Here is a 22,072-nt window from a genome sequence, read left to right as displayed (position 1 = left end):
TGGCAGTACCGGGAATCGAACCCGGGCCCCCGAGGACAGCAGCTAATAGCACTAACCGTTACACTACGGAGGCGGATGTTACTGACATGAAAACTGGTATTTGGAACCTCCTGTGAAAGGAAAGGAACACCCATAATTTCTTTTCTGAAAATCCACTTAAGGGGAAGTGTTAAAGGGGGTGAATTTTAAAATGAGCATATCTACAGTATATCTCGAAAACTTAACATATTACAGGCATGAAAATTGGTATTTTTAATCTCTTTTAAAAATAAAGCAACACATACTTTTTGTTTTCGGAAAAACACTTAAGGGGTGGGATAAATATGATTGACAAAGGGGACTGAATTTTTTAAATTAGGGTACTGGTATCTCTAAAGCTGAATACATTACAGGCGTGAAAATTGGTATTTGGAATCTCCTTTAAAAATAAAGAAATGGGTATTTTTTGGTTTTTGGAAAATTTACTTAAGGGGGTCCTAAATAGGACTGAAAAAGAGGTTGAATTCTTTTTATGAGGATACTTATGTCTCAAAAACTGAAGATGTTACAGACATGAAAATAAGTATTTAGATTCTCCTTTAAAAATAAAGAAACACATACTTTTTTGCTTTTGGAAAATCCACAAAGGGAGTGGGGTGGGTGAAAAGAAGTGAAGAAAGTGTTGAATTCTTTTCTTTTCTTTTTTTGCTTTACGTCGCACCAACACAGATAGGTCTTATGGCGACGATGGGCTAGGAAATGCCTAGGAGTGGGAAGGAAGTGGCCATGGCCTTAATTTAGGTACAGCCCCAGCATTTGCTTGGTATGAAAATGGGAAACCTCGGAAAACCACCTTCAGGGCTGCCGACAGTGGGGTTCGAACCCACTATCTTCCGGATGCGGCCCTCACCGCATGGCCAGCTCACCCGATCAAACCTGTTTTAAGTCCTTTTTATGCCACCTTAAGAGGTCTTTCCAAAAGCAAAAAAAAAAATACATGTTTCTTTATTTTTAAAGGATTAAAAATACCTATTTACACGTCTGTAACATGTTGAGTTTTTGAGAAATACTGTAGATACGCTCATTTCAAACATTCACCCCAACCACTTTTCATTCCTTTTTACCCCAACCCCCTTAAGTGTTTTTCCCAAACACAAAAAAATACATGTTATCTTTATTTTTACAAAAGATTAAAAAATACCACTTTCACGACTGTAACATGTTATGTTTCTGAGATATACTGTAGAAATGCTCATTTTAAAATTTCACCCCCTTTTCCATTCCCCTTAAATGGATTATCCAAAAACAAATTATCTATTTTTCTTTACTTTTAGAGGAGATTCCTAATACCAATTTTCACGTCTGTAACATGTTACGTTCGTCGCCATAAGACCTATCTGTGTCGGTGCGACGTAAAGCCCCTAGCAAAAAACCTGTTACGTTTCTCAGATATACTGTACCTGGTGTATCCATGTCTTTTCCGGTTTCACTAAGAGATGGCGCCAGAGAACAGTACGCAGTGTATGAATGTGACACATACGTCAGTTTGTTCGTCTGACATTAACCTACCAACACACACAAGCTGAGTCCGCCAAACTACTAGCGTCCGTCTTGTATCGTTCAGTGATCATGTCGACGTTTGTGCCTGAAAAAGAACATTTCTGGAATACATTGCTTTTCTTATTTAATCAAAAGAAAAAGGCTGTGGAAAGTCATTTGCTGGTAGAAACATACGGTGAACACGCTCCATCGATTAGAACATGTGAGACAATATAAAAGCTGGTGATTTCAATGTGAAAGGCAGTGTCTCGCTTAGGTAGCAGTATTGTGTATTATGAACACTTTAAGCCCGGCGAAACCGTTAATGCACAATGCTATCGCCAACAAATGATTCGTCTGAATCAGGCATTGATCGAAAGGCAACCAGAATGGGCCAGAAGACATGGCAAAGTGATTTTGTTACACGACAATGTGCCGTCTCACACAGCAAAACCAGTGAAATATACCTTAAAATCGCTTGGATGGGACATCCTTTCGCACCTGTCATACTCCCCGACCTGGCGTCATCTGACTATCACCTCTTCGCATCAATGGGGCATGCGCTCGCTGAGCAGCACTTCAGCAATTTTGAGGAAGTTAGAAAATGGCTATGAATGGTTTGCCACAAAAGACAAGCAGTTTTCCTGGCTTGGTATTCTAAACTTACCTGAAAGATGGTTAAAGTGTGTAGAAGCCGATGGCCAATATTTTGAATAAACAAAGAATGAATTTCCCTTGAAAACTACGTGTTTTCTTTAAAACAAAAACCAGTAAAAACTTATGCATACAGCTGGTAGATATAGTATTTCTAAAAATTCCCCCCTTTGTCCCTCCTGTTCCCCCCACCCCCCACCCCCATTAACTGGATTTTCCAACGGAAAAAAACACCCGTACTTCTTTATTTTTAAAGGAGATTCCAAATTCCAATTTTCATGTCTGTAACATCTTCAGTTTTTGAAATACAAGCATCCTCATAAAAGGTATTCAACCCCTTATCCACGCTTTTTCACCCCCTTAAAGGTACTATCCACACAAAAAAAAACATGTGTTTCTTTATTTCTGAAGGAGATTCTAAATACCAATTTTTACGTCTGTAAACGTTTAAGTTTTTGAGATATAGTTATACTCATTTCAACAATGCACCCACCTTTTCATCCCTTCAGCAATGGAATATCCAAAAATCCTCGCTTAGTGAGCACCTACACTCTAATATAAATGTATACCCAAAATTTTGTTTTGTTATGTCCAGTAGTTTTAGCTCGACGATGATGAATCAGTCAGTCAGTCAGAACATGTAATTTTATATATAGAGTAAGTGGCCAGTCAGCATATAAATTCCTTCCTTGGGGCCGATGACCTAGATGTTAGGCCCCTTTAAACAACAAGCATCATCATCATCATCATCATCATCAATTCCTTCCTGGGCTAAGTCGGTGGTATTTATGAGCACTCTTACCTTCTGAGGGGTTCTTCTGGTTCTTCGCCACTTGCTGACATGACTACGGGAACAGTTGAGAATCTAACTACGTGAAACTAAAGGCTTATAGAAGGTTAAAATAATATTTATTAAAAAAATTGAAGAATCAATATCTTAAAGTCAGTATTGATGACCTCGCTGGTCAAAATTTTGTACAATTTTTCAGTCGTATGGCCATGTTTTCTTACATTGTTACCCGAAGGGCTAAATAAAAGGAAGAACCATCGTGAATGAACCTGATATCCTAAAAACTACGACAACATGAAAGGTGATCTGTCGAATTCCACTGACAACCGTGGACTGTTCAATAAGATTCTGGAATGTATAGCCCCCAAGATTCGAGCTCTAGACTTTCTCTTAAATTGTTAAGGCTGCTCACTAACTTCAACATCGCACATCAACAGTCAACTGAGCCCTTAATCGAATCGGACTGACCTGCTAAGTCCTTGTGGATCGACTGTCACAATTTATGAGTTCCAGTTACCAAGGCTGATGGACAAAGAATAAGTCGAATAGAATGATAATTGGATTGAAGATCCCAAAATAAAATTTAATACATTATCATGCCAGGAAACAATGTTAAACAATGAAACATTAATTATTAAATAAATGCTAAAGTGCATTTCACAACAAGAAAATTCTAATAACACAATTAAAAGTTATTATTTGGAAATGAGGCTTCTACAACAGAAAAAAAAATTACTTTCAGGTTAACACCCATTCAACACCTGGGTTTACGTTAATAACTACCATCATTAAGCTTGACAATATCTAATTATTAAATGTAGAATGTTAAACTAATAGGCATGCGCTCAATAAACAAAATATTACAGGAAAGAATGATGGTATGATGGTTTTCCTAAAATGTAATTACGAGGAATAGTTTGATTTGCTCTGATTTTGTTACTTTATTGATGTCGTTTACATGACCGCCACACTCAACTGCAGCTTGCTAAAGGAAATACATGTGCTTCTAAACATCTCTTACCATCCTAACTGTTCCCTTATATTACTTATACGTCAACTGAAAATTTTTACACTATTCATAATTAAACGTGTAGATAACGTTGAACTAACGCACCGAACATAAATGTAAAACCCTCAATAATTAATGTAACACACTGCAATGCCCATGCACGACATCAAATCCAGGCTCCCATGTGCAGACCTGCGCTCTATCATACACCCGTTCCATATGACCTCCCTTTTTAACCACTATGCTTAATTATAGCAGTTACGGATTCTCTTGGGTGGAAAGTGCTCAGTTGCATCAATCCGGATAACAAACACGACCTAACATGTCGGTGAAACCTACTCCCTTGATATGATATTGCCTGTCCTCTAACACAGCGGCTACTATTGGTTGATAATCACTGCAAGTCTCTACATAGCTCTGGAGACAACAACAATAACGATGAACCTATATAAAATACACCATTTTCTAAAACACAGAATATCTACAGTACATGTTTACTGCCACTGATCCTAATTTGGAAGGAGGCTAAGATACAGAATAGCAAAACTTTGAAGCTTCTATGTAATCGCCTGTATCTAGTATTAAAAGAATGAAATCTTCTAACCAGTACAAGTGACAAAATCAGCACAGTTTATCGCTTCATCAGATGGCCTGGTTCCACCGGCCCTTCCCAGACTTATTCTTTTTTATACCCAAGACCTCTCTCTGCTAACCACATATGAATGGAAACCAACAATTTATAGACACAATTCTAACACATAAAAATCTCATTCTGTTGGCCAAAATGAAATCTAATAATAATAATAATAATAATAATAATAATAATAATAATAATAATAATAATAATAATGTTTGTTTTACGTCCCATTAACTACTTTTGAGGTTTTCAGAGATGCCGAGGTGTCAGAATTTAGTCCTGCAGGAGTTCTTTACGTGCCAGTAAACTACCAACATGAGGCTGTCATATATGAGCACCTTCAAATACCACCGGACTGAGCCAGGATCGAACCTGCCAAGTTGAGGTCAGAAGGCCAGCGCCTCAACCGTCTGAGCCACTCAGCCCGGCAAAATGAAATCTATATAATGAAACCTACATCACAATTCACTTGAAAACTATCACCAAATGCATTAAGGGAAAAATTACAACTTCATAGATCACTGTCGACACTGTGAAACCGTGGGAACATTACGTCCATCAATATCTCCACAAATACAAATTCCTCAGGACAAATACGCAGAATACAGCTCTACCTCTGACAACACAATCTGGTAAACAATGCAAAACCAAGGAAACATCATGTCCATCAATATCTTAACAAAAATACTAATTCCTCAGGACACTAATCTGGAATACTACTATTTTCTTCAGGACTCTGCCTGGAATACAATTACCTCAAAATAACATTGATACCACATCTTGCCACTAATACAAATCCACCAATATTACACCCCTGTGATGACAAGAAATCATGATACTCCTGGCTTCCCCCTTTGATGACTGCTCACGTGATATATTATCTGACCAGTCTTGCTGCATTTATATCATCAATCTTGGACTTCAATATTGTTATTATCTTAAAATTTTCTGAGCACACAAAACTTTCATTCCCCAACTAAAACATTACTGTATTCCCCATTAACACTCACTGAAAGAAATCGCAATTCACAACTTAGAATTTACAGACATCAAGGTTACCAAAATTTTAACAAAAGGATTTCTTCCTCCTGACAACACCTCACACCACCCTAGGATTGGAATACAGTGACATAACCTAAAAATACATTAACCAATGCAAAATAAAATTTATCCACATGCTTTTCACAGACTATCTGACTAATTATTTACATTATATACCTAGATAAGATTACAAAAGAAAACAAAAGCCCTGCTCGCGTCAGAAACAGTCAGAATGATAAGCAGCAAATGTCTACATAATAGTTAACAAAGATTTACAGATCTTCATCTTGAATCTGGCCATGGCTCACCTACCTGGCATATACTTGCTTGTTGTTTAAAGAGGCCTAACATCTAGGTGCCGGGAGAAGTATCACAGTACTACATCAATAGGAAGGGATATTTTTACCTCAATGTACAATGTTCAAGTAGTGTGTGATGCATCCTTGCGCATAAGGGATATTGTAGCAAGCTTGAGGGGAAGTACGCACGACAGCAGAATTTTTTGCAAAAGTCGGATTAAACGACGTTTTGATAGGGGTGAATATAAGGGCCATCTATTGGGAGATTCTGCTATGCCTGCACGCCTCATTTATTCACTCCAATCTTACATCCTAGCATTGCTAAAGAAGAAAATTACAACAGAGCCCATATCCATACCAGAAACATAGTTGAAAGGTGTTCAGTTGCATGGAAACAATGATTCAGGTGTTTGTTGAAGGGTTTCAATGGCAGTCTGAAAAAACACAAAAATCTGCATTGTAGCACTTGCTGTACTACATAACATTGCTACTAACATGGGTGAAGACCTCAATGATGAACCTATTATTATTCCAGAAGAACCTATTGTAGCCAGAGCTCCCAATCTGCGAGGTAATGCTATCAGATCAACTTTTATTAATGACTGGTTTTGAAGGAAATTGACTAAAAAATCAGTGGTTTTAAATTACAAACGTTTCATTTATTCATTGGTTTTAAATTACAAATGTTTCATTTATTCATTATTTCTTTTAACATAAGGAATTTTTAAAAATTACAGATTGTTTAGCAGGCACTTTTCTTCAAAAGGAGAATCACCATTTTTTATAGTGTGTTCTTTTTGCCACTGCTCTCTTTCCTTCTCCAAAATCTTCATTTGTATTTGGTGCTCCTTCATTCATTTCCATCTCCTGCTGCAAACTGTTCAATTTGTAATCTGCAGTCTGTTTAATGGACAGCTTGTAATCTTCACTTTCCTAGAACGAAAAGTACCGTACGGTTAGCATAATTTCTTTGTTCAATTGATGTACAACATAGAAAAGACAAGGAAGGGTGAATAAGATGGATAGATCATCGCAGGGAAAAAGGATTAAGTCACATGTTCAAACCGGGTTAGTTATTGCTTTATAAGACTACAGTGATTAATTGGCAGTACCCACCTGGCATAGACACCCTGTTATTTAAGCCAGCAGGAAAAACACACACAGAGAGAGGACTGATGACCACAATGTCTTAATTCCCTAAATGAAATAATATATTGCAATGTTATGGACTATATTTTGCCATTATGTCAATGTTTATACAATGTTATATACATCAGCACCTGTGTCTTAAAATTGTAAATTAATCCACTACCAGCTGACTAATCAGTTCAAACGGGTATTATCATAAGTAAGGCATAGGATGTTTACACGGCTGCAATATTGATAAGGTAATACACACAGATGCCCATGGCCTAGAGGACATTACGTGTCAACTGTAAAAAATATTAGTCCACTTTCTGTCTCATTTGTAAACTGTCACGTTAATGGGTAAGTCAAGTGAAAATATTGCACTGAAGCTCTTATCACCAGTTTAGAACAGTGAAAACAATTACGTCGCTCAGCATGCCCAGTACCAGTTGAAGTGCTGAAATGTTTATTGCTTCTTTCAAAAATAAGCAGCTGAAGAAACCTACAGACAGCTGAACTTTTCCAAGTTCTAAGACTTAACTGCTGAAGCATGTTTGGTAAGTGTATCAACTGTGTCGCGTGTATGCAGAGAAACTGAAAGAGTATAAAAACACGGGCCATGCAGAAATTGTCAGTCTTGCCTCGAAAGCACATAAATGTTCTTAAAAGAGTGACAGACGAGTTCAAAAGAGACTTTCTGCGACATACTGTTCTTGAATTTTACGACGAAGGAGATTTGCCGACAGGTAAGGAATTAATGTCTTCACTCAAGGGAAAATTGGCTTACAGTGGTTTTGTTTCGTCCACTGAAAGAATACTGAAACAGCTGGGATTCAGGTACAGAAAATCCCAAAACGGACAAAGATTCCTTATTGAACAAAGTGATATAGTTGTTGCAAGTTTTAAGCTCTTAAGCACTATGCACACAATCAGGCGACACTCGTCCTATATTTCACCTACAGAAACAAGGGGTCAATCAGAACTATACCGTGAAGTAAATCTTGCAGGATTCGGCTAGAAATGGGGGTCTGAAAGTGCCTGTAAGGAAGGGGAGCAGATTAATTGTTTGTCATGTAGGACCGGCTAAAACATGTTTCATTCCTGAGAGTAAGTGGGTGTTTAGATCAAAAAAGACTGGAGATTACCATGAAGAAATGGTGTCAGATTCATTTTGAGAATGGCTTCTGAACAGTTTTTAAAATTATTTGGAGGAAGGCAGTATAATTATAATGCATAGTGCACCATATAATTCAGTTCAATTGAACAAAATACCCAACACGTCTACATGAAAACACTATATCATACATTGGCTCGAACACAAAGGCATTAATTGTTCTCCCTCGGAAACAAAACTCGTGCTCCCACAAAGGGTACAGCCTTTCAAAGGAAGTGAGAAAATATACAAACTTGAACACATGGCCCAGGAAATGGGGCACGCAGTTGTACGACTTCCACCTTATCATTGCCAGTATATCCTATAGAACTGATGATGATCATCATCATTGTTGTTTAAAGGGGCCTAACATCTAGGTCATCAGCCCCTAATGGTACAAAATGAGATGAAATGTAATGACAGACGAAATGTAATGACAATTTAAAAGTCCAAAACTCATATACTGACCAGAATTCAAAGTGTGATGATAAAGAATGAATGGATGAATATGAATTTAAAATAATTTGCAGATCTAGCTCACAATATTGAAAGTTAAAAATAATTCCAAAATTAATCCACTGACTAGAATTCAAAAAAGAGATGAACAATGATTATGAACTTAAAACAATCAGTGAATTCGACCTGCAATGCCCCACCATCCCAGAAACTATCTAAAAACAATAGTATATACTGACCAAGGGGCTGCTTCCATAGCACAATCTTGAATTGATGATGCTTGTCTAAAGGGGTCCAAAATCCAAAATGGCCCCTCACAATTGTACTTATCGCTAGGAAAATAAGAACCATGGTATTTCTCATGTAGTGGTACTAATCATGAGTAATGTAGACTTGCGGTATTCCACACATTGTGTACTACTCACAGGTAATGTAACACGCACAGGTAATGCAGACCTTTGGTGTGTCTCACATTATGCGCCACTCATAGGTAATGCAAACCCATGGTGTTCCTCTCATAGGTGTACTAATCACAGGGACTATTATTATCCTCTGGCGTTCCTCGCATAGTGGGTACTTACCACAGGCAATGCAGACCCACAGTGTTGCTCATATAGTGGTGCTAATCCTTAGCAACGCCCAGACCTGTGGTGTTTCTCACAATGGTACTAGATGATCACAGGCAACGTAAGCCCGTAGTGTTCTGCATATAGTTGTACTAATCACAGATACTGTAAAACCCATACTGATTCACCCTCTGTTGCCACTAATCACAAACCTATTGTGTACTCAACATAGTGGTACTACTCGCGAGTAAAGGCAACCCATGGTGTTCCTCCCGTGATGGTACTAATTACATGTAGTCTCATAGTTCTAATTCAATCATCCTTGGTCACCCCTTTTAGTCGCCTCTTACAACAGGCAGGGGATATGGTGTGTGTATTCTTTGTCTGCATTCCCCACCCATAGGGGGTAATCCTATATAACTTGTACGGGCACAGATAACAGGAGAAATGGCTAAGAAAAACACCACTTTCAGACTTTCAAATTGAAAACCTTAGTAACGATGAAATTAATAATGTTACTAGGGAAAACAGGATTTCCTGCATAAAACACGCAGAGAAATTGCAAGGTGATGATTTTGCGAAGGAAATACGTCCACTTAAAATTTTGGAACTCATTATAATTAACTTAGAAGACGATAGTGATAGTGATACTGCGATTGTGACTAAGGAGGAAAAAGATACACCACTAGCCGTGCCCCTAAAATAGGAAACTAAACTAATTTACTTTTTAAATTCTGCTTTACTTTGCACCGACACAGATAGGTCTTATAGTGACAATGGAATAGGAAAAGGCTCGAAGTGGGAAGTGCAGCCATGGCCTTAATTAAGGTACGGCCCCAACATTTGCCTAGTATGAAAATGGAAAACCACAGAAAAACATCTTCAGGGCTGCCGATAGTGGGGTTCAAACTCGCTATCTCCCGAATGCAAGCTCAGAGCTGTGCGCCCCTAACGGCACGACCAATTCGTTCGGTGAAACTACACTAAAGAAGGATGTTGTTTAAATCTATTATTATTGGTACTATATGCATTTTTAAATATTTCTATTAAGAGTCATTTACAGATACAATGAAGTTACTGCTAGTCATCAGCTTTACAAAAAATGCCAATGAGATATTAGAACATGTTTTCTGATATACCTGTTTCTTTAAACGAAAGGAAAAACAACTATATTTCAGCCTGTCTGCTATGAATTTCGAGACTGATATAACCTGTCCTGGAAAGTGATTACTGCTATTTTCTTTAACAAACTATAAAATCTGAACCACTCAGCATAAAATTATGTTGTTTTGTTTCCTAAATATTCATTAAAATGTCCACAGCCGTGTCAATTGCATTCAAACTCCCAAATATGAAACATTTCTCCGAGTGTTCGTGGCATTCGTTTCTAGTTTTACAAGCAAAGAGACAAGCCTGTCCGTAGAACCTACTTAATATGAAGTAAAGCTTGCAAATTAAAAATATATGGAAAGAGGAAAACGCAAACAATGAAGGAGACCGAAAATAGTCGATACACAAGGTAGAAAAACAAATCAAAGACGTTGCTTAACGTAGTGCTTATTTCACAATCTAGCCTCAAAATGTTCAGAAACATAGCATTTTTAAGTTTCTACAGCACACTTACTTTCAGTAGCTGCCTCCTTCTCTTGCATCTTCCCTCATGTTCCACAGGCAGCGGCGTTTCTTTCCAACGGAAGAGGTTGAAGGGGTATTTTTTTTTCAGCTGTCTTTCATATTATTATCTTCTGACTTCACAAGCTCCCTCCAGTGTCTCTTCATCCCTGGGGAGATAAGGAACAGGGCAAGAACCTTCCTCCCTGTCCACTACTACCTCCAACTGCAAAGTAATTATAATAGTGTCAACTAAAATTAGTGAAATCTGTTCAGAAGATTGAGAGAGAGAGAAATGAAGGAAGTAACCTACCTCAGGGAAAATGCCATTGGTATCATCTTGAAACTCCAGAGGCATGATTTCTACAAGATCAATAACTTCTTTACTGGGATGGGAGGTTTTGGCCCACCCCTTATTTGGGATACAGCTTGGCAATGCTCTGACACGACTCCCTTTGCCTCTAACTTCATTCATCACCATTACTGTTTCAATTCAGGCAGGCATCTTTCACATTGGTTGAGCTCTATAAATCTTCGAATAAAACAGAGCAGATGTAAAAAAATTACAATGATGAAGATTCAGAAACCTCAGTAATACAGTAAATGCTTATGAGAATCGATTCATACCGACATTTCCTCCTGGGACATTTTGTACACATATTAAAAGAAATATTTTAATGCTTACCTCTTATCAACCGTGTTCCAAGCAGCAATCTTGGATTAGTTTGTGTTTGTATTCATCCTTTTGCATTCTATAATTGATGTATAATCCTTGATAATTTCTTTCAACAAATTCTGAAAAGTAAAGCAAGCTTTTTTTTTTTTCTTTAATGTCACTCACAAGCATGAAATACTATTGCTGCCAATGTTAGCTGTAATTTGTACAACTCTCTGGTTTAGCCCATGTTTACAATTTACAATTGCTTACCTTTTCTGTGCTATCCCAGGTAGGAGCTCTTGAGCTTTTCATACGCTTTTCCATGTCTTTCGTGGCATTCATTACATAAGCAAGCTGCAAAAATGTTGTCAACAAATAATACAAGTCAATTTCCTGCTGTCTTTCACTTCGTGTTGCCACTGCCTTTTCGATATACAAAGTTTATTCGTGCTACCACACGACTGCTCGGAAGATTTTGCTTCTAGATAACCAGCAAAAACAATCATAAAAGCTGTGCACATGCGAAATATGTCAGTGAACTGGAGAAAGAGATTCATGTGGCTTGGAACGAGTGTATACGTTCAGTATAGTAATACAATGCATATAACCATATTTATTAGTAAGAAAAATTTGCAATGCTTATATAGGGTTTTATTCACAAGTGTTAAACAACTGAATACGCATTTTTTTTTATTAGTAACATTATTACAGTACAACAATGTGAAAGGAAGTAATTTCTTTTGTTGCTACACTACTTGAGATTGAAGCATTATTGCTCGATGTCAGTAACAGGTTGGTTGTGGTGGCAGAACCGAGACGGTGAAGGAGAAAGAGGCGAAGTGCTCACATGCGGAAGGATACTTTCCTTAGTTCTTGAGTTCACTTCCATAAAAGAACGGTCCAGGAAGCAATAAGTAAACATTTTTTTTTTTTTTTTACTATTGTCACATAAATTAATCATGGACATAGAAAGCAACTGAGAGTATACAAACAATATGCCACCTCAGTGAGTGCTTATGAATGTAGATTAAGCATTTTTACCTTTAAATTTAGCTCATTTGTATTTCCTACACGAGTGTAAATTTCTTTTCATAAACTGTGTGGCCAAATGAAAGCAAAGATTTAAAGCTGCTGATGTGGTTAACAGACAGTGCAGCATATATGTTGAAAGCTGGTCAAGCTTCGAAAGTCTTCCACTCAAAAATTATGTATGTTATATGGCATTCTCAGTCTAGCAGAGGAAGGAAGGTCCAAATCTCCTTTTGTGAATAGCCTGATTTCCAGTGTCAAAAAGGCTTTTGTGAAGGCATCTCCAAGAATTGCTGCATTCAAGGAAGCTCATCCTACACTCCCACTGCCTCCTCAATCTGAGGCGACATGGTGAGGCACATGGCTAGATCCAGCTCTCTACTATGCGGACAACATTCATAATGATGATGATGCATGTTGTTTAAAGGGGCCTAACATCTAGGTCATTGGCCCCTAATGGTCCGAAATTGGACTAAATGTAATGACAAATTAAAAGTCCAAAATCCTCCACTGAAGAGAATTCAAAACGTGAGGACGAAGAATGAATGGATGGATATGAATTTAAAACAATCAGTGGATCCGACCCGCAATGCCTCACATTCACAGAAACTGACGTAAAACAATAGTATTACTGACCAAGGGACTGCTTCTTTAGCACAATACTGAATCGATGATGCTTGTAGTCTAAAGGGGTCCAAAATCCAAGTCATCGGCCCCTCATAATGGTACTTCATGCTAGGATAGTAGAACCATGGTACTTGTCATGTGCGGTAATAATCAAAAGTAGTGTAGACTCGCGGTATTCCAGACATTATGGTACTACTCACAGGTAATGAAATTCACACATGGAACACAGACCTATAGCGTTTCGCACATTGCAGCGCCATTTAAAATGCAAACCTATGGTGTTCATCACATAAGTGTACTAACCACAGGGACTCCTACTATCCTGTGGTGTTCTTCATATAGTGGGTAGTAATCATAGGCAAGCCAAAACCATAGTGTCGCTCACCAATGGTGTCGCTCAAATAGTGGTACTAATCACAGGTACTATAAAAGCCAAAAGCGCACTCTGTTGCTACTAAACACAACCCTATTTTGTACCTAACATAGTGGTACTTCGTGCAAGTAAAAGTGACCCATGGTGTTCCCAGCACGGTGGTACTAATTACAAGTAGCCTCATGGTTCTAATTCAATCATCCCGTGGACGCCCCTTTTTGTTGCCTCTTACGACAGGCAGGGGATACCGTGGGTGTATTCTTCATCTGCATCCCCCACCCACAGGGGGTGCGGACAACATTAATGCAGTCTTTGAAGTAAGTTTTTCTTAATATCACTAGGTAAAGTGTTATGGTAGGTGGATCTTGTGCTGACTAAAGGTAGCAATACTAATTATAGAATTCATCATCATCATCATCATCATCATCATCAGTTTTCTACTCCAGTTGCCCGGGTGTGGTTTACGAGCACTCTCCACTTCTGTCTGTCCATGTACAACTCTTCTCTCAAGATGACATCCCAGCTGACTCCTCTTGTTCCTATGTCCTCTTTCACTTGGTCCAGCCATCTCTTCCTAGGTCTTCCTACCGGTCGTTTTCCGGCCACGACAGTGTGTAGCCATTGTTTTGCTGTCCTTCCATCGTCCAATCGTTTGACATGGCCAAACCACTTCAAACGGGCCCTTGTCACTTTTTCATTCAGGGATGGGTACACACCAGCTTCCTCCCTTGTTCTTTCATTCCTTACCCTGTCCCTTTTTGTCTTCTGTACCATAGTACGTAGGAACTTCATTTCTGCGGCTTGTAGTTTGCTATCCACTTGTTGGGTTGTTGTGCAGGTTTCTAGGCCATATGTTAGTATGGGGGTGAAGTATGATTAGAATAGAATCTGCTTTGATCTTAAGGGAACTTGTTCGTTGCAGAGGAGGTTCCGAACTTGATGGTAAAACTGAGCTGATTTTTGAATGCGGTTGTTAATCTCGTGCTGTATTCTGTTATCACTTGAAACGATGCACCCAAGATATTTATATTGGTCTACTGTTTCCAGCTGTGTACCTTCCAGCATTATTTTTCCTTTCTTCTTTTGCCTGTTGACAGACATAGTAACAGTTTTTGATTTATTTATTGTTAATCTGTGTGCTTTCAAATGTTCATTCCAGATGTTCAGCCTCTCTTGGACTTCCTTCTCTGTATTTCCCCAGATTACCACATCATCTGCAAATGCAAATGCATTGATGTCCATATTGTTCTTCTGCTTAATTTCTTTCATGACTTCATCCATGACAGTGATAAAAAGTAAGGGTGAAAGGGTACTGCCTTGTTGCACTCCTTTAGTGGTTTGGAACCAATCAGAATTACCGTTTCCTCTCTGTACGCAACTGCAGCAGTCTTCGTAAAGCATTTTAACTTTCTGGATAAGACCTTTGGGTACATTTTTCTTTCTTAAGCATTCCCATATAGTCTTCCTTGGAACACTATCAAATGCTTTTTCGAGATCCAAAAACACTAGTGTTAAGTCTTTGCCCTTCTCCCAATGCTTTTCTAACAGTATTCTAAGTGCAAATATGAGATCGGTAGTTGATCGGTGTTCTCTGAATCCATATTGTTCAATAAGTCGGAATTATAGAATTCAACATCATGAATTAGGCCCACAACAATTTATTTTTGTATTCTTCCTCTTAGGTAGTAGACAGTTTTGACGTAGATAATGCCACATGTATTGCAGATGCAAAAGCTTTCTTGGACGATTCCAAAGTGACTGTGAAACTTGTCCATTTAAGGGCACATTCTGGAATGATCTCCCAGACCTTAACAAAATTGGAGGCAAGAACTATTCCTCCTGTTACTATTGCTGGATTGGTGGAGAAGATGGTGTCTGGGCTTAAGGAAATATCTGGAACATTGGAGGAGGCACTGCAGTGAAAAAATTACGAACATGAACTCAGACTGGCCTGCACTGGCCGGAATTCAAATCGTATCCACCTCGGTTGGAAGCCTGCAATGACATCACTTGGCTATCACACCCTACATATACCGTACATGCTTTTCTCAACAATAAGAACAAAAATTAGGAATCTCTTCTGGACAATCTGCATCAGTGATACAAAGAACTGAGGTGTTGCATGTCACTGAAAGTTCATTTTCCTTATTCACATTTGGATAACTTTTCTCCTTAAAATTTGACTGCTGTGAGTAATGAATGGGGAATACATTTCCATTACGATATAGTTACAATGGCAAAAACATTATTAAGGTCAGTGGAATCCTGAATGGGGTTGGGGAGGGTTACGGTTGGTTTTTGAAGAGGACTAACAGTTTGGGTTACAAGAAAAATTATCAAGTGGCAAATATTTTAATGCCTTTCATGATATATATGTGTTAATTTGTCCTGATAGTGTGAAACAGAATTTCAAGTGTATACAGTATCTGATAAATTTGCAGTAATAGTTTTATTTTATGTCAAAGATGTTAACTTTTAATTCAAGAATTAAACTAGCAAAGGCCGAGTATGATTATTATATTTTATATGAGTCCGACTCGTTGGATGAATGGTCAGCGTACTGGCCTTCGGTTCAGAGGGTCCCGGGTTCGATTCCCGGCCGGGTTGGGGATTTTAGCCTTCATTGGTTAATTCCAATGGCCCGGGGGCTGGGTGTTTGTACTGTCCCCAACATCCCTGCAACTCACACACCACACATAACACTGTTCTCCACCACAATAACACGCAGTTACCTACACATGGCAGATGCCGCCCACCCTCGTCGGAGGGTCTGCCTTACAAGGGCTGCACTCGGCTAGAAATAGCCACACAAAATTATTAATTATTATATTTTATATGAATATGATTAAACCAGACATAAGAGAAAAAATTGCTGTGATTTTTAAATTTAGTGCACTGATTCCACACAGATCAACTATTCTCCCTCAGGAAGTATGTAACAAACCTTGTTTTGTTCCCTAGTATATACAACCTTTTTATCAATCTTCAAAGTAATCCAGACACATGTTGAAGTCACTACAATACTTTATCATTACAACTGGGTAATATTTTTTAGTTTAGTGATGCTTGACACAATTATGCAAGAATTAAACTTCAAAGTGAATGGTTAAAAATTAAAATTCCAGAACTAAAACATAGAAAATCTCTGCAAATAAATATGACAATACCATACCTTTATCATGGCAGCCTCAACACTACAGTCAGCATTGTGATGATGATCCAAGATGCCAGCAGTGATATAGCTCATACTCTCCATTGCATATATTGAGCTTGAAACTTCAGGTAAATTTATCCGAGTCATTAGGTACTCCAGAGCTGGTTTCCCCAAGCGATCTCTATTTTCCGAAAACTCTACTGATGAATTAATTAGATTCTTCAACAACCCTACACAAGAAAAATAGAATGTGGTCAAGCTAAATATTTCTTAGAAAATATTGTATGTATGTTCAGTAGTCAGCCCGAAGGCTGGTTGGGTCCTCAACATCTCCACCAACAGCTGTCACAGATATCCTAGGCATCAATGAAAAGGCTTACGCGGGAAAGGTAGTTTCCTGATGCTCTCCTAACCAAGCCCAAAGTTGCTATTACATTTCAGTCTGCCAAGCCCACTGAAATGCATGTACCAACTGACTCTATGAGTATGACATTTTTACACCCATAACAGGGACTGGCTACTAAAGGAATGGCATTACTAGTATCGCTCATACCTCAGTCACTTTCATATTGTCAAAACTAAGTCAGAAAAATGAAAATAAAAAATGTTGCTGTAGCCCACATCAGAAGACACAGTGCACTGTAAACAATAGGTCTCGGCAGCAAAGGCATTACAATATATTAAGCAACAAAAATAACATGTTATTTGCACAAACAGAGATACCTCAATAAATTTCCAAATCATCATCATATTCAAACATAAGTATAAAACTCTGTACAACATTGACTGCTTCACAGATGTAAAATGTATTTATTGCAGTGCTTTCAGACCCACAGAATATGAGAATGATATTGATTTTTGCGTATCACCTAACAGTGCTGAGATATTGCTTTCACACCTATAGCAATGTACAGGTAGGCACGAGGTAGGGGAAGGAAGGGGAGAAGTTGTGGAAGACAAGTGGACTAATGTTTTAAGACCAAGGAAAACCCTAGGTAAACGAGGGCTGTTTTCCTTAGAGTGGGCCCAGGAGAGGAATCGGTGAGGAATCGGTGAGGAATCGGTGAGGAATCGATATGACATTGGTAAATGGTATGTAGCGAATACAAGAGAGTTCTTTAACATACGGTTTAACTAGGCTCATGACTAAGTACATATGTGATATTCTTTGGTGCGGTGACATTTCAATATAATACGTATTAATTTCATTCTGTACTGACCATACGAGTTGAGTAGCTCGTACACATGAGAGATATTGAGTAATAGGAGATAGCTAAAGCACACTGAGCCGTTGGTGGAGGAGTGTGTGGATCGGAAACTACCTAAACAGTTAGATAGATGTTCATTTCTTTTCACACAGATATGATTTGAGTTGAAGTGTTTAAAATATAAAGAATAGGAAAATGGTTAGTTAGGAGCCATATGTCGTAGGCTCTAGGGAGGTATTGTCTTAGCTCGTAAGTTGTTATTTATCAGTATTCAAGATGAAAGACCAAATAATCAGAGTTCAGATTTATGAATGGAAAATTTGGAGGGCAGTTTTACGATTTCATACTCACCCAAGAGTTTGTTTGGGAGATACATACGCAAAGATATGATCAGATTTACATTCGCAATCTGATTTTATCCCATTTAATTTTTATTATGTTTCAATTTAGCAAACCATCCATTTTTATCACAGTGAATTGACTTAAATGTGGTGAGAATAATTAATATAATTATCGTGATAGTATTCCCATCGAGTATTTATATGGAGACCGTGATTGCTCAGTGATCTCTTGAATATAATTAGAGTAAATCAAATACACTTCGGAACATGGCTACGAATATAGAAGTAAATAACCAATATGAACTTGAACATTGAATGAGAATGAATGTAAATAATTTAAAATCTTAATTATTTTACTTTTATTTGAGCCAGCGCTGACTCTAATCCCTTATACATAAATGTTATTAAGATAATACTACCCAGAATTCACATGATTTATTCCAATAAATTTTCTTATACTATTCTTTTAGAAAGTGTCTGTGTTATGAATTCCTTTTGGGTAACAGCTAGTTTGTAAGTTAGCTAATAAGTTTAGTAGATATAAGTAACTGATGAATTTGACAAAAAGAAAGAGATTCTTTTTGAGGTTTTCGACCGCAGGTCCTTACTTGAGTGAATAGGTTCCCCCATGATGCATGTCTCAGCAGACCGAGTCTCTTCCGAAACCACGTTAAAAACAAACACATATAAAATCTCAGATTTTATGAGCGATAGATAGAATACCCTGAGAAGAAACCGAGTTACCGGGAGAACATTGTGCTGACTGCTCGACAGTCGGGTGCAAGTTAATTGGCGCTCCAATGTGAAGCAAGAAGAGAAAGACACCGTGGGAACGTCAAGTAAAGGACCGCCTAAGGCAATATTAATTGGCACCACAATGTCAAGCTCGACGAAGAGAAAGACACCGCGGGAGAGTAAGAAATGGTCCGATAACCCACACTATTTAATTGGCAGTCCAGTGTGAAGCTCGAAATGTAGGTATCGGGCAAAGAAAAGAGTCACCAATGTATTGATTAATTTATTTAATTGCTGCCACATCGTAGGACCTGTTGAAGAGAAAGACACCGTGGGAAAGTTATACAGAAGCGAACCGTGTATTATGAGCAGTTGATATGGTTGTTTAAGGCGAAACTTACCCGATCATGAGATGTTATAATGAAGAAATGACGTAACAAGGAGAATTTCCAGGAATGTAGCAGTTAATGGACACATGATAGGAACGATATTAATAATAATGTTATTTGTTTTACGTCCCACTAACTACTTTTACGGTCTTCGGAGATGCCGAGGTGCCAGAATTTAGTCCCGCAGGAGTTCTTTTACGTGCCAGTAAATCTACCGACACGAGGCTGTCGTATTTGAGCACCTTCAAATACCACCGGACTGAGCCAGGATCAAACCTGCCAAGTTGGGGTTAGAAGGCCAGCACCTTAACCGTCTGAGCCACTCAGCCCGGCAGGAACGATATTAGGAAAAGAAGATGGAAGGTGGATATAGATGCAAGTCTATCAGTAGGAATAGATAATGATAAGGAATTACTGTTATTTATTAGATGATTGTTTTCTTTTAATGACAATAATGAAGGTTAAGGTGATTTTAAGTATATATGAATTGACACTTAGTTGACTTTAACTATGGTAAAGGCTGATGGCCATATATGTAAATATTGGATGCCGCATAGCGGAATTTTAATTTCTTTCTCTCGTAACATGTTCCGAAATGAGATCAAAATCATAAATCTGAACTCGTGGTCCGGTTGTTGATGGTCTATCTGGTGGGATGGTGCCGATCTCCAGGAAGGTCCATCTATATTTTCATTCAGTGCATAAGAAAAACTTTAAACTAGTGCATAAGGTGCAAACTTTGAACTGTTTTGAACTTAGTAGACTAAGAAATTGTTGTTTGTGTGATATTATATGTGATATTCTATGAACTTAGAGAACTGTTAGGCAAATTAGAGGAATTTTTAGCAAAATAGAGAACTTATTCGAAATTTAGAGAGATCGTACCGAATATATTGAACTCGACAAAAGATGACAACACAAGGAAGAGTACATACGAGAAGGAAACAGGAAGAGGAAATGAGAAGAACACAAGAAAAACAGGATGGAGCTCCATTATGGTTCCAAGAATATTTGAAAAGACAGGAAGAAGAAAGACAGAAGGAGAAACAGGAATGTAAAGAGAAAGAGAGAAAGTTGGAAGAAGAAAGACAGAAGGAGAAACAGGAACATGAAGAAAAAGAGAGGAAGCTGGAAGAAGAAAGACAGAAGGAGAAACAGGAACGTGAAGAGAAAGAGAGGAAGCTGGAAGAAGAAAGACAGAAAGAGAAAGAAGAGAAGGAAAGAAGACTGACAGAAAAGGAACGAAAACAACAAGAATGGTTTAGGGAATTTCAAAAGGAACAAGAAAAGAAACAAGAAGAATGGCAACAAGAACAACGCGAAGAAAGAAGGAAAGAACATTATGAATTGATGCAAGAGTTGCATAAGAAACAAGAAGAATGGCAACAGAAGCAAGAAGAGAAAGAACAGGAACGGGAATCAAGATTCCAGAGATGCATCGTTGAGATGAGAGAGGAAAGAAGAGAGGATCAGCTGAAACAGAAGGAATCTTTAGAAGAATTCGTTAGGAAAATAGAAGATGAACACAAAGGGATGATCGATGAGTTAAGCAAGAAACAAGAAGAAGCAACTGAAGAAACCGCGAAAACACGGTCGGAAATTTATGAAGTTAAGAACTAAATTCAAAATATGCAGACTAGGTTGACCGAAACCGTGGAAAATAGAAATAGAGAGATGCACGAGGAAATAAATAAGATAAATGAAAAGGTAACAGAGAGCCAAGAAATCATCAGAAAATTGGTAGAAGAGAAGATAAATGATATAACAACTGGCATGCAAGGATTAAATCTAAGGCAACAAGACTTAGATGAGAAATATGACCAAGCTGCAAGCAAAGTAGCTCAGAAAATAGACGAATTGAAACAGAAGATAGAAGACAACAAGGTTGAATCGGAACGGAAAATCGAGAGGACAGAAGAAGAGATGAAACAGATTAGAAGGGAAATACAGGAGATGAAGTTGGAAACGCACACGGCGAAATCTATGGCTTCAAGCTCTAGTGATAGGCAAAGAGCAATCGAAGTACAAATTGGTGAGAGAGAGAACGCACCTTCAGGGATAAGCGACCCAACTAGGAGAGATATCGAAATGTTAAACGGAAGTAACCAGAGTGAGGGAAGCACAATAATTAATATCATTAAAAACTACGATGACCGCCCGAAACATTTCGACGGCTCGGCTAAGACCTCACCGAAGCAATTCCTTAGGGACATTGAGGAATATTTTAAAGAAGGAAAGATTCAAGAAGAAAAGAAATTGCGCATTATTGAAAAACATCTGGATGGGAACCCAAACATTTGGTTCCAGGCTTTCAAGTATACCTTCCACAACTATGATGAGTTTAAGGTAGCCTTCCTGAGAAAGTTCTGGGATCCTGAGATCCAGCAACAGCTAAGATTAGAGCTGTATTCGAGGAAGTTCTCAACTGCTGGCCAAACTCGCTACAGCCATTTCTTTTCGTTCCAGTTCCATCGATTTCAAGACTTGGATTCTCCGCCTAGCGAACTGGAGGCGATTAAAACCATTCAAAGGCAATTGCCACTTGAAGTACAGAGATTACTAGCGGCCTCTGACATACAAACTGCCATTGACGTGGAGAGACGACTGAGACAGATTGACCTAACGTCAACGTGTTTAATAGAGAGGAACCCCAGAAATCTTAGACAAATAGAGGCAATTAATACAATTAGTCCCGA

General features: G+C 38.3%; 1 protein-coding gene across 2 annotated transcripts in view; it reads right to left on the bottom strand.

The window, feature by feature from the left end:
- LOC136864287 (complex I assembly factor ACAD9, mitochondrial) overlaps window positions 1-22,072 on the bottom strand; it is a 226,464-nt gene that overhangs the window by 85,253 nt on the left and 119,139 nt on the right. For both annotated transcript variants that reach the window (XM_067141066.2, XM_067141065.2), the window contains exon 6: window positions 16,722-16,933. In XM_067141066.2, the coding sequence (XP_066997167.2) occupies window positions 16,722-16,933 (212 nt within the window). The remainder of the gene's footprint in view (window positions 1-16,721; window positions 16,934-22,072) is intronic.

The sequence above is a fragment of the Anabrus simplex genome, chromosome 2, assembly GCF_040414725.1.
Source record: "Anabrus simplex isolate iqAnaSimp1 chromosome 2, ASM4041472v1, whole genome shotgun sequence".
NCBI lineage: Eukaryota > Metazoa > Arthropoda > Insecta > Orthoptera > Tettigoniidae > Anabrus > Anabrus simplex.
Note: the sequence above shows the minus strand (reverse complement) of the source record. Positions and strands in the feature narration are given on the sequence as shown.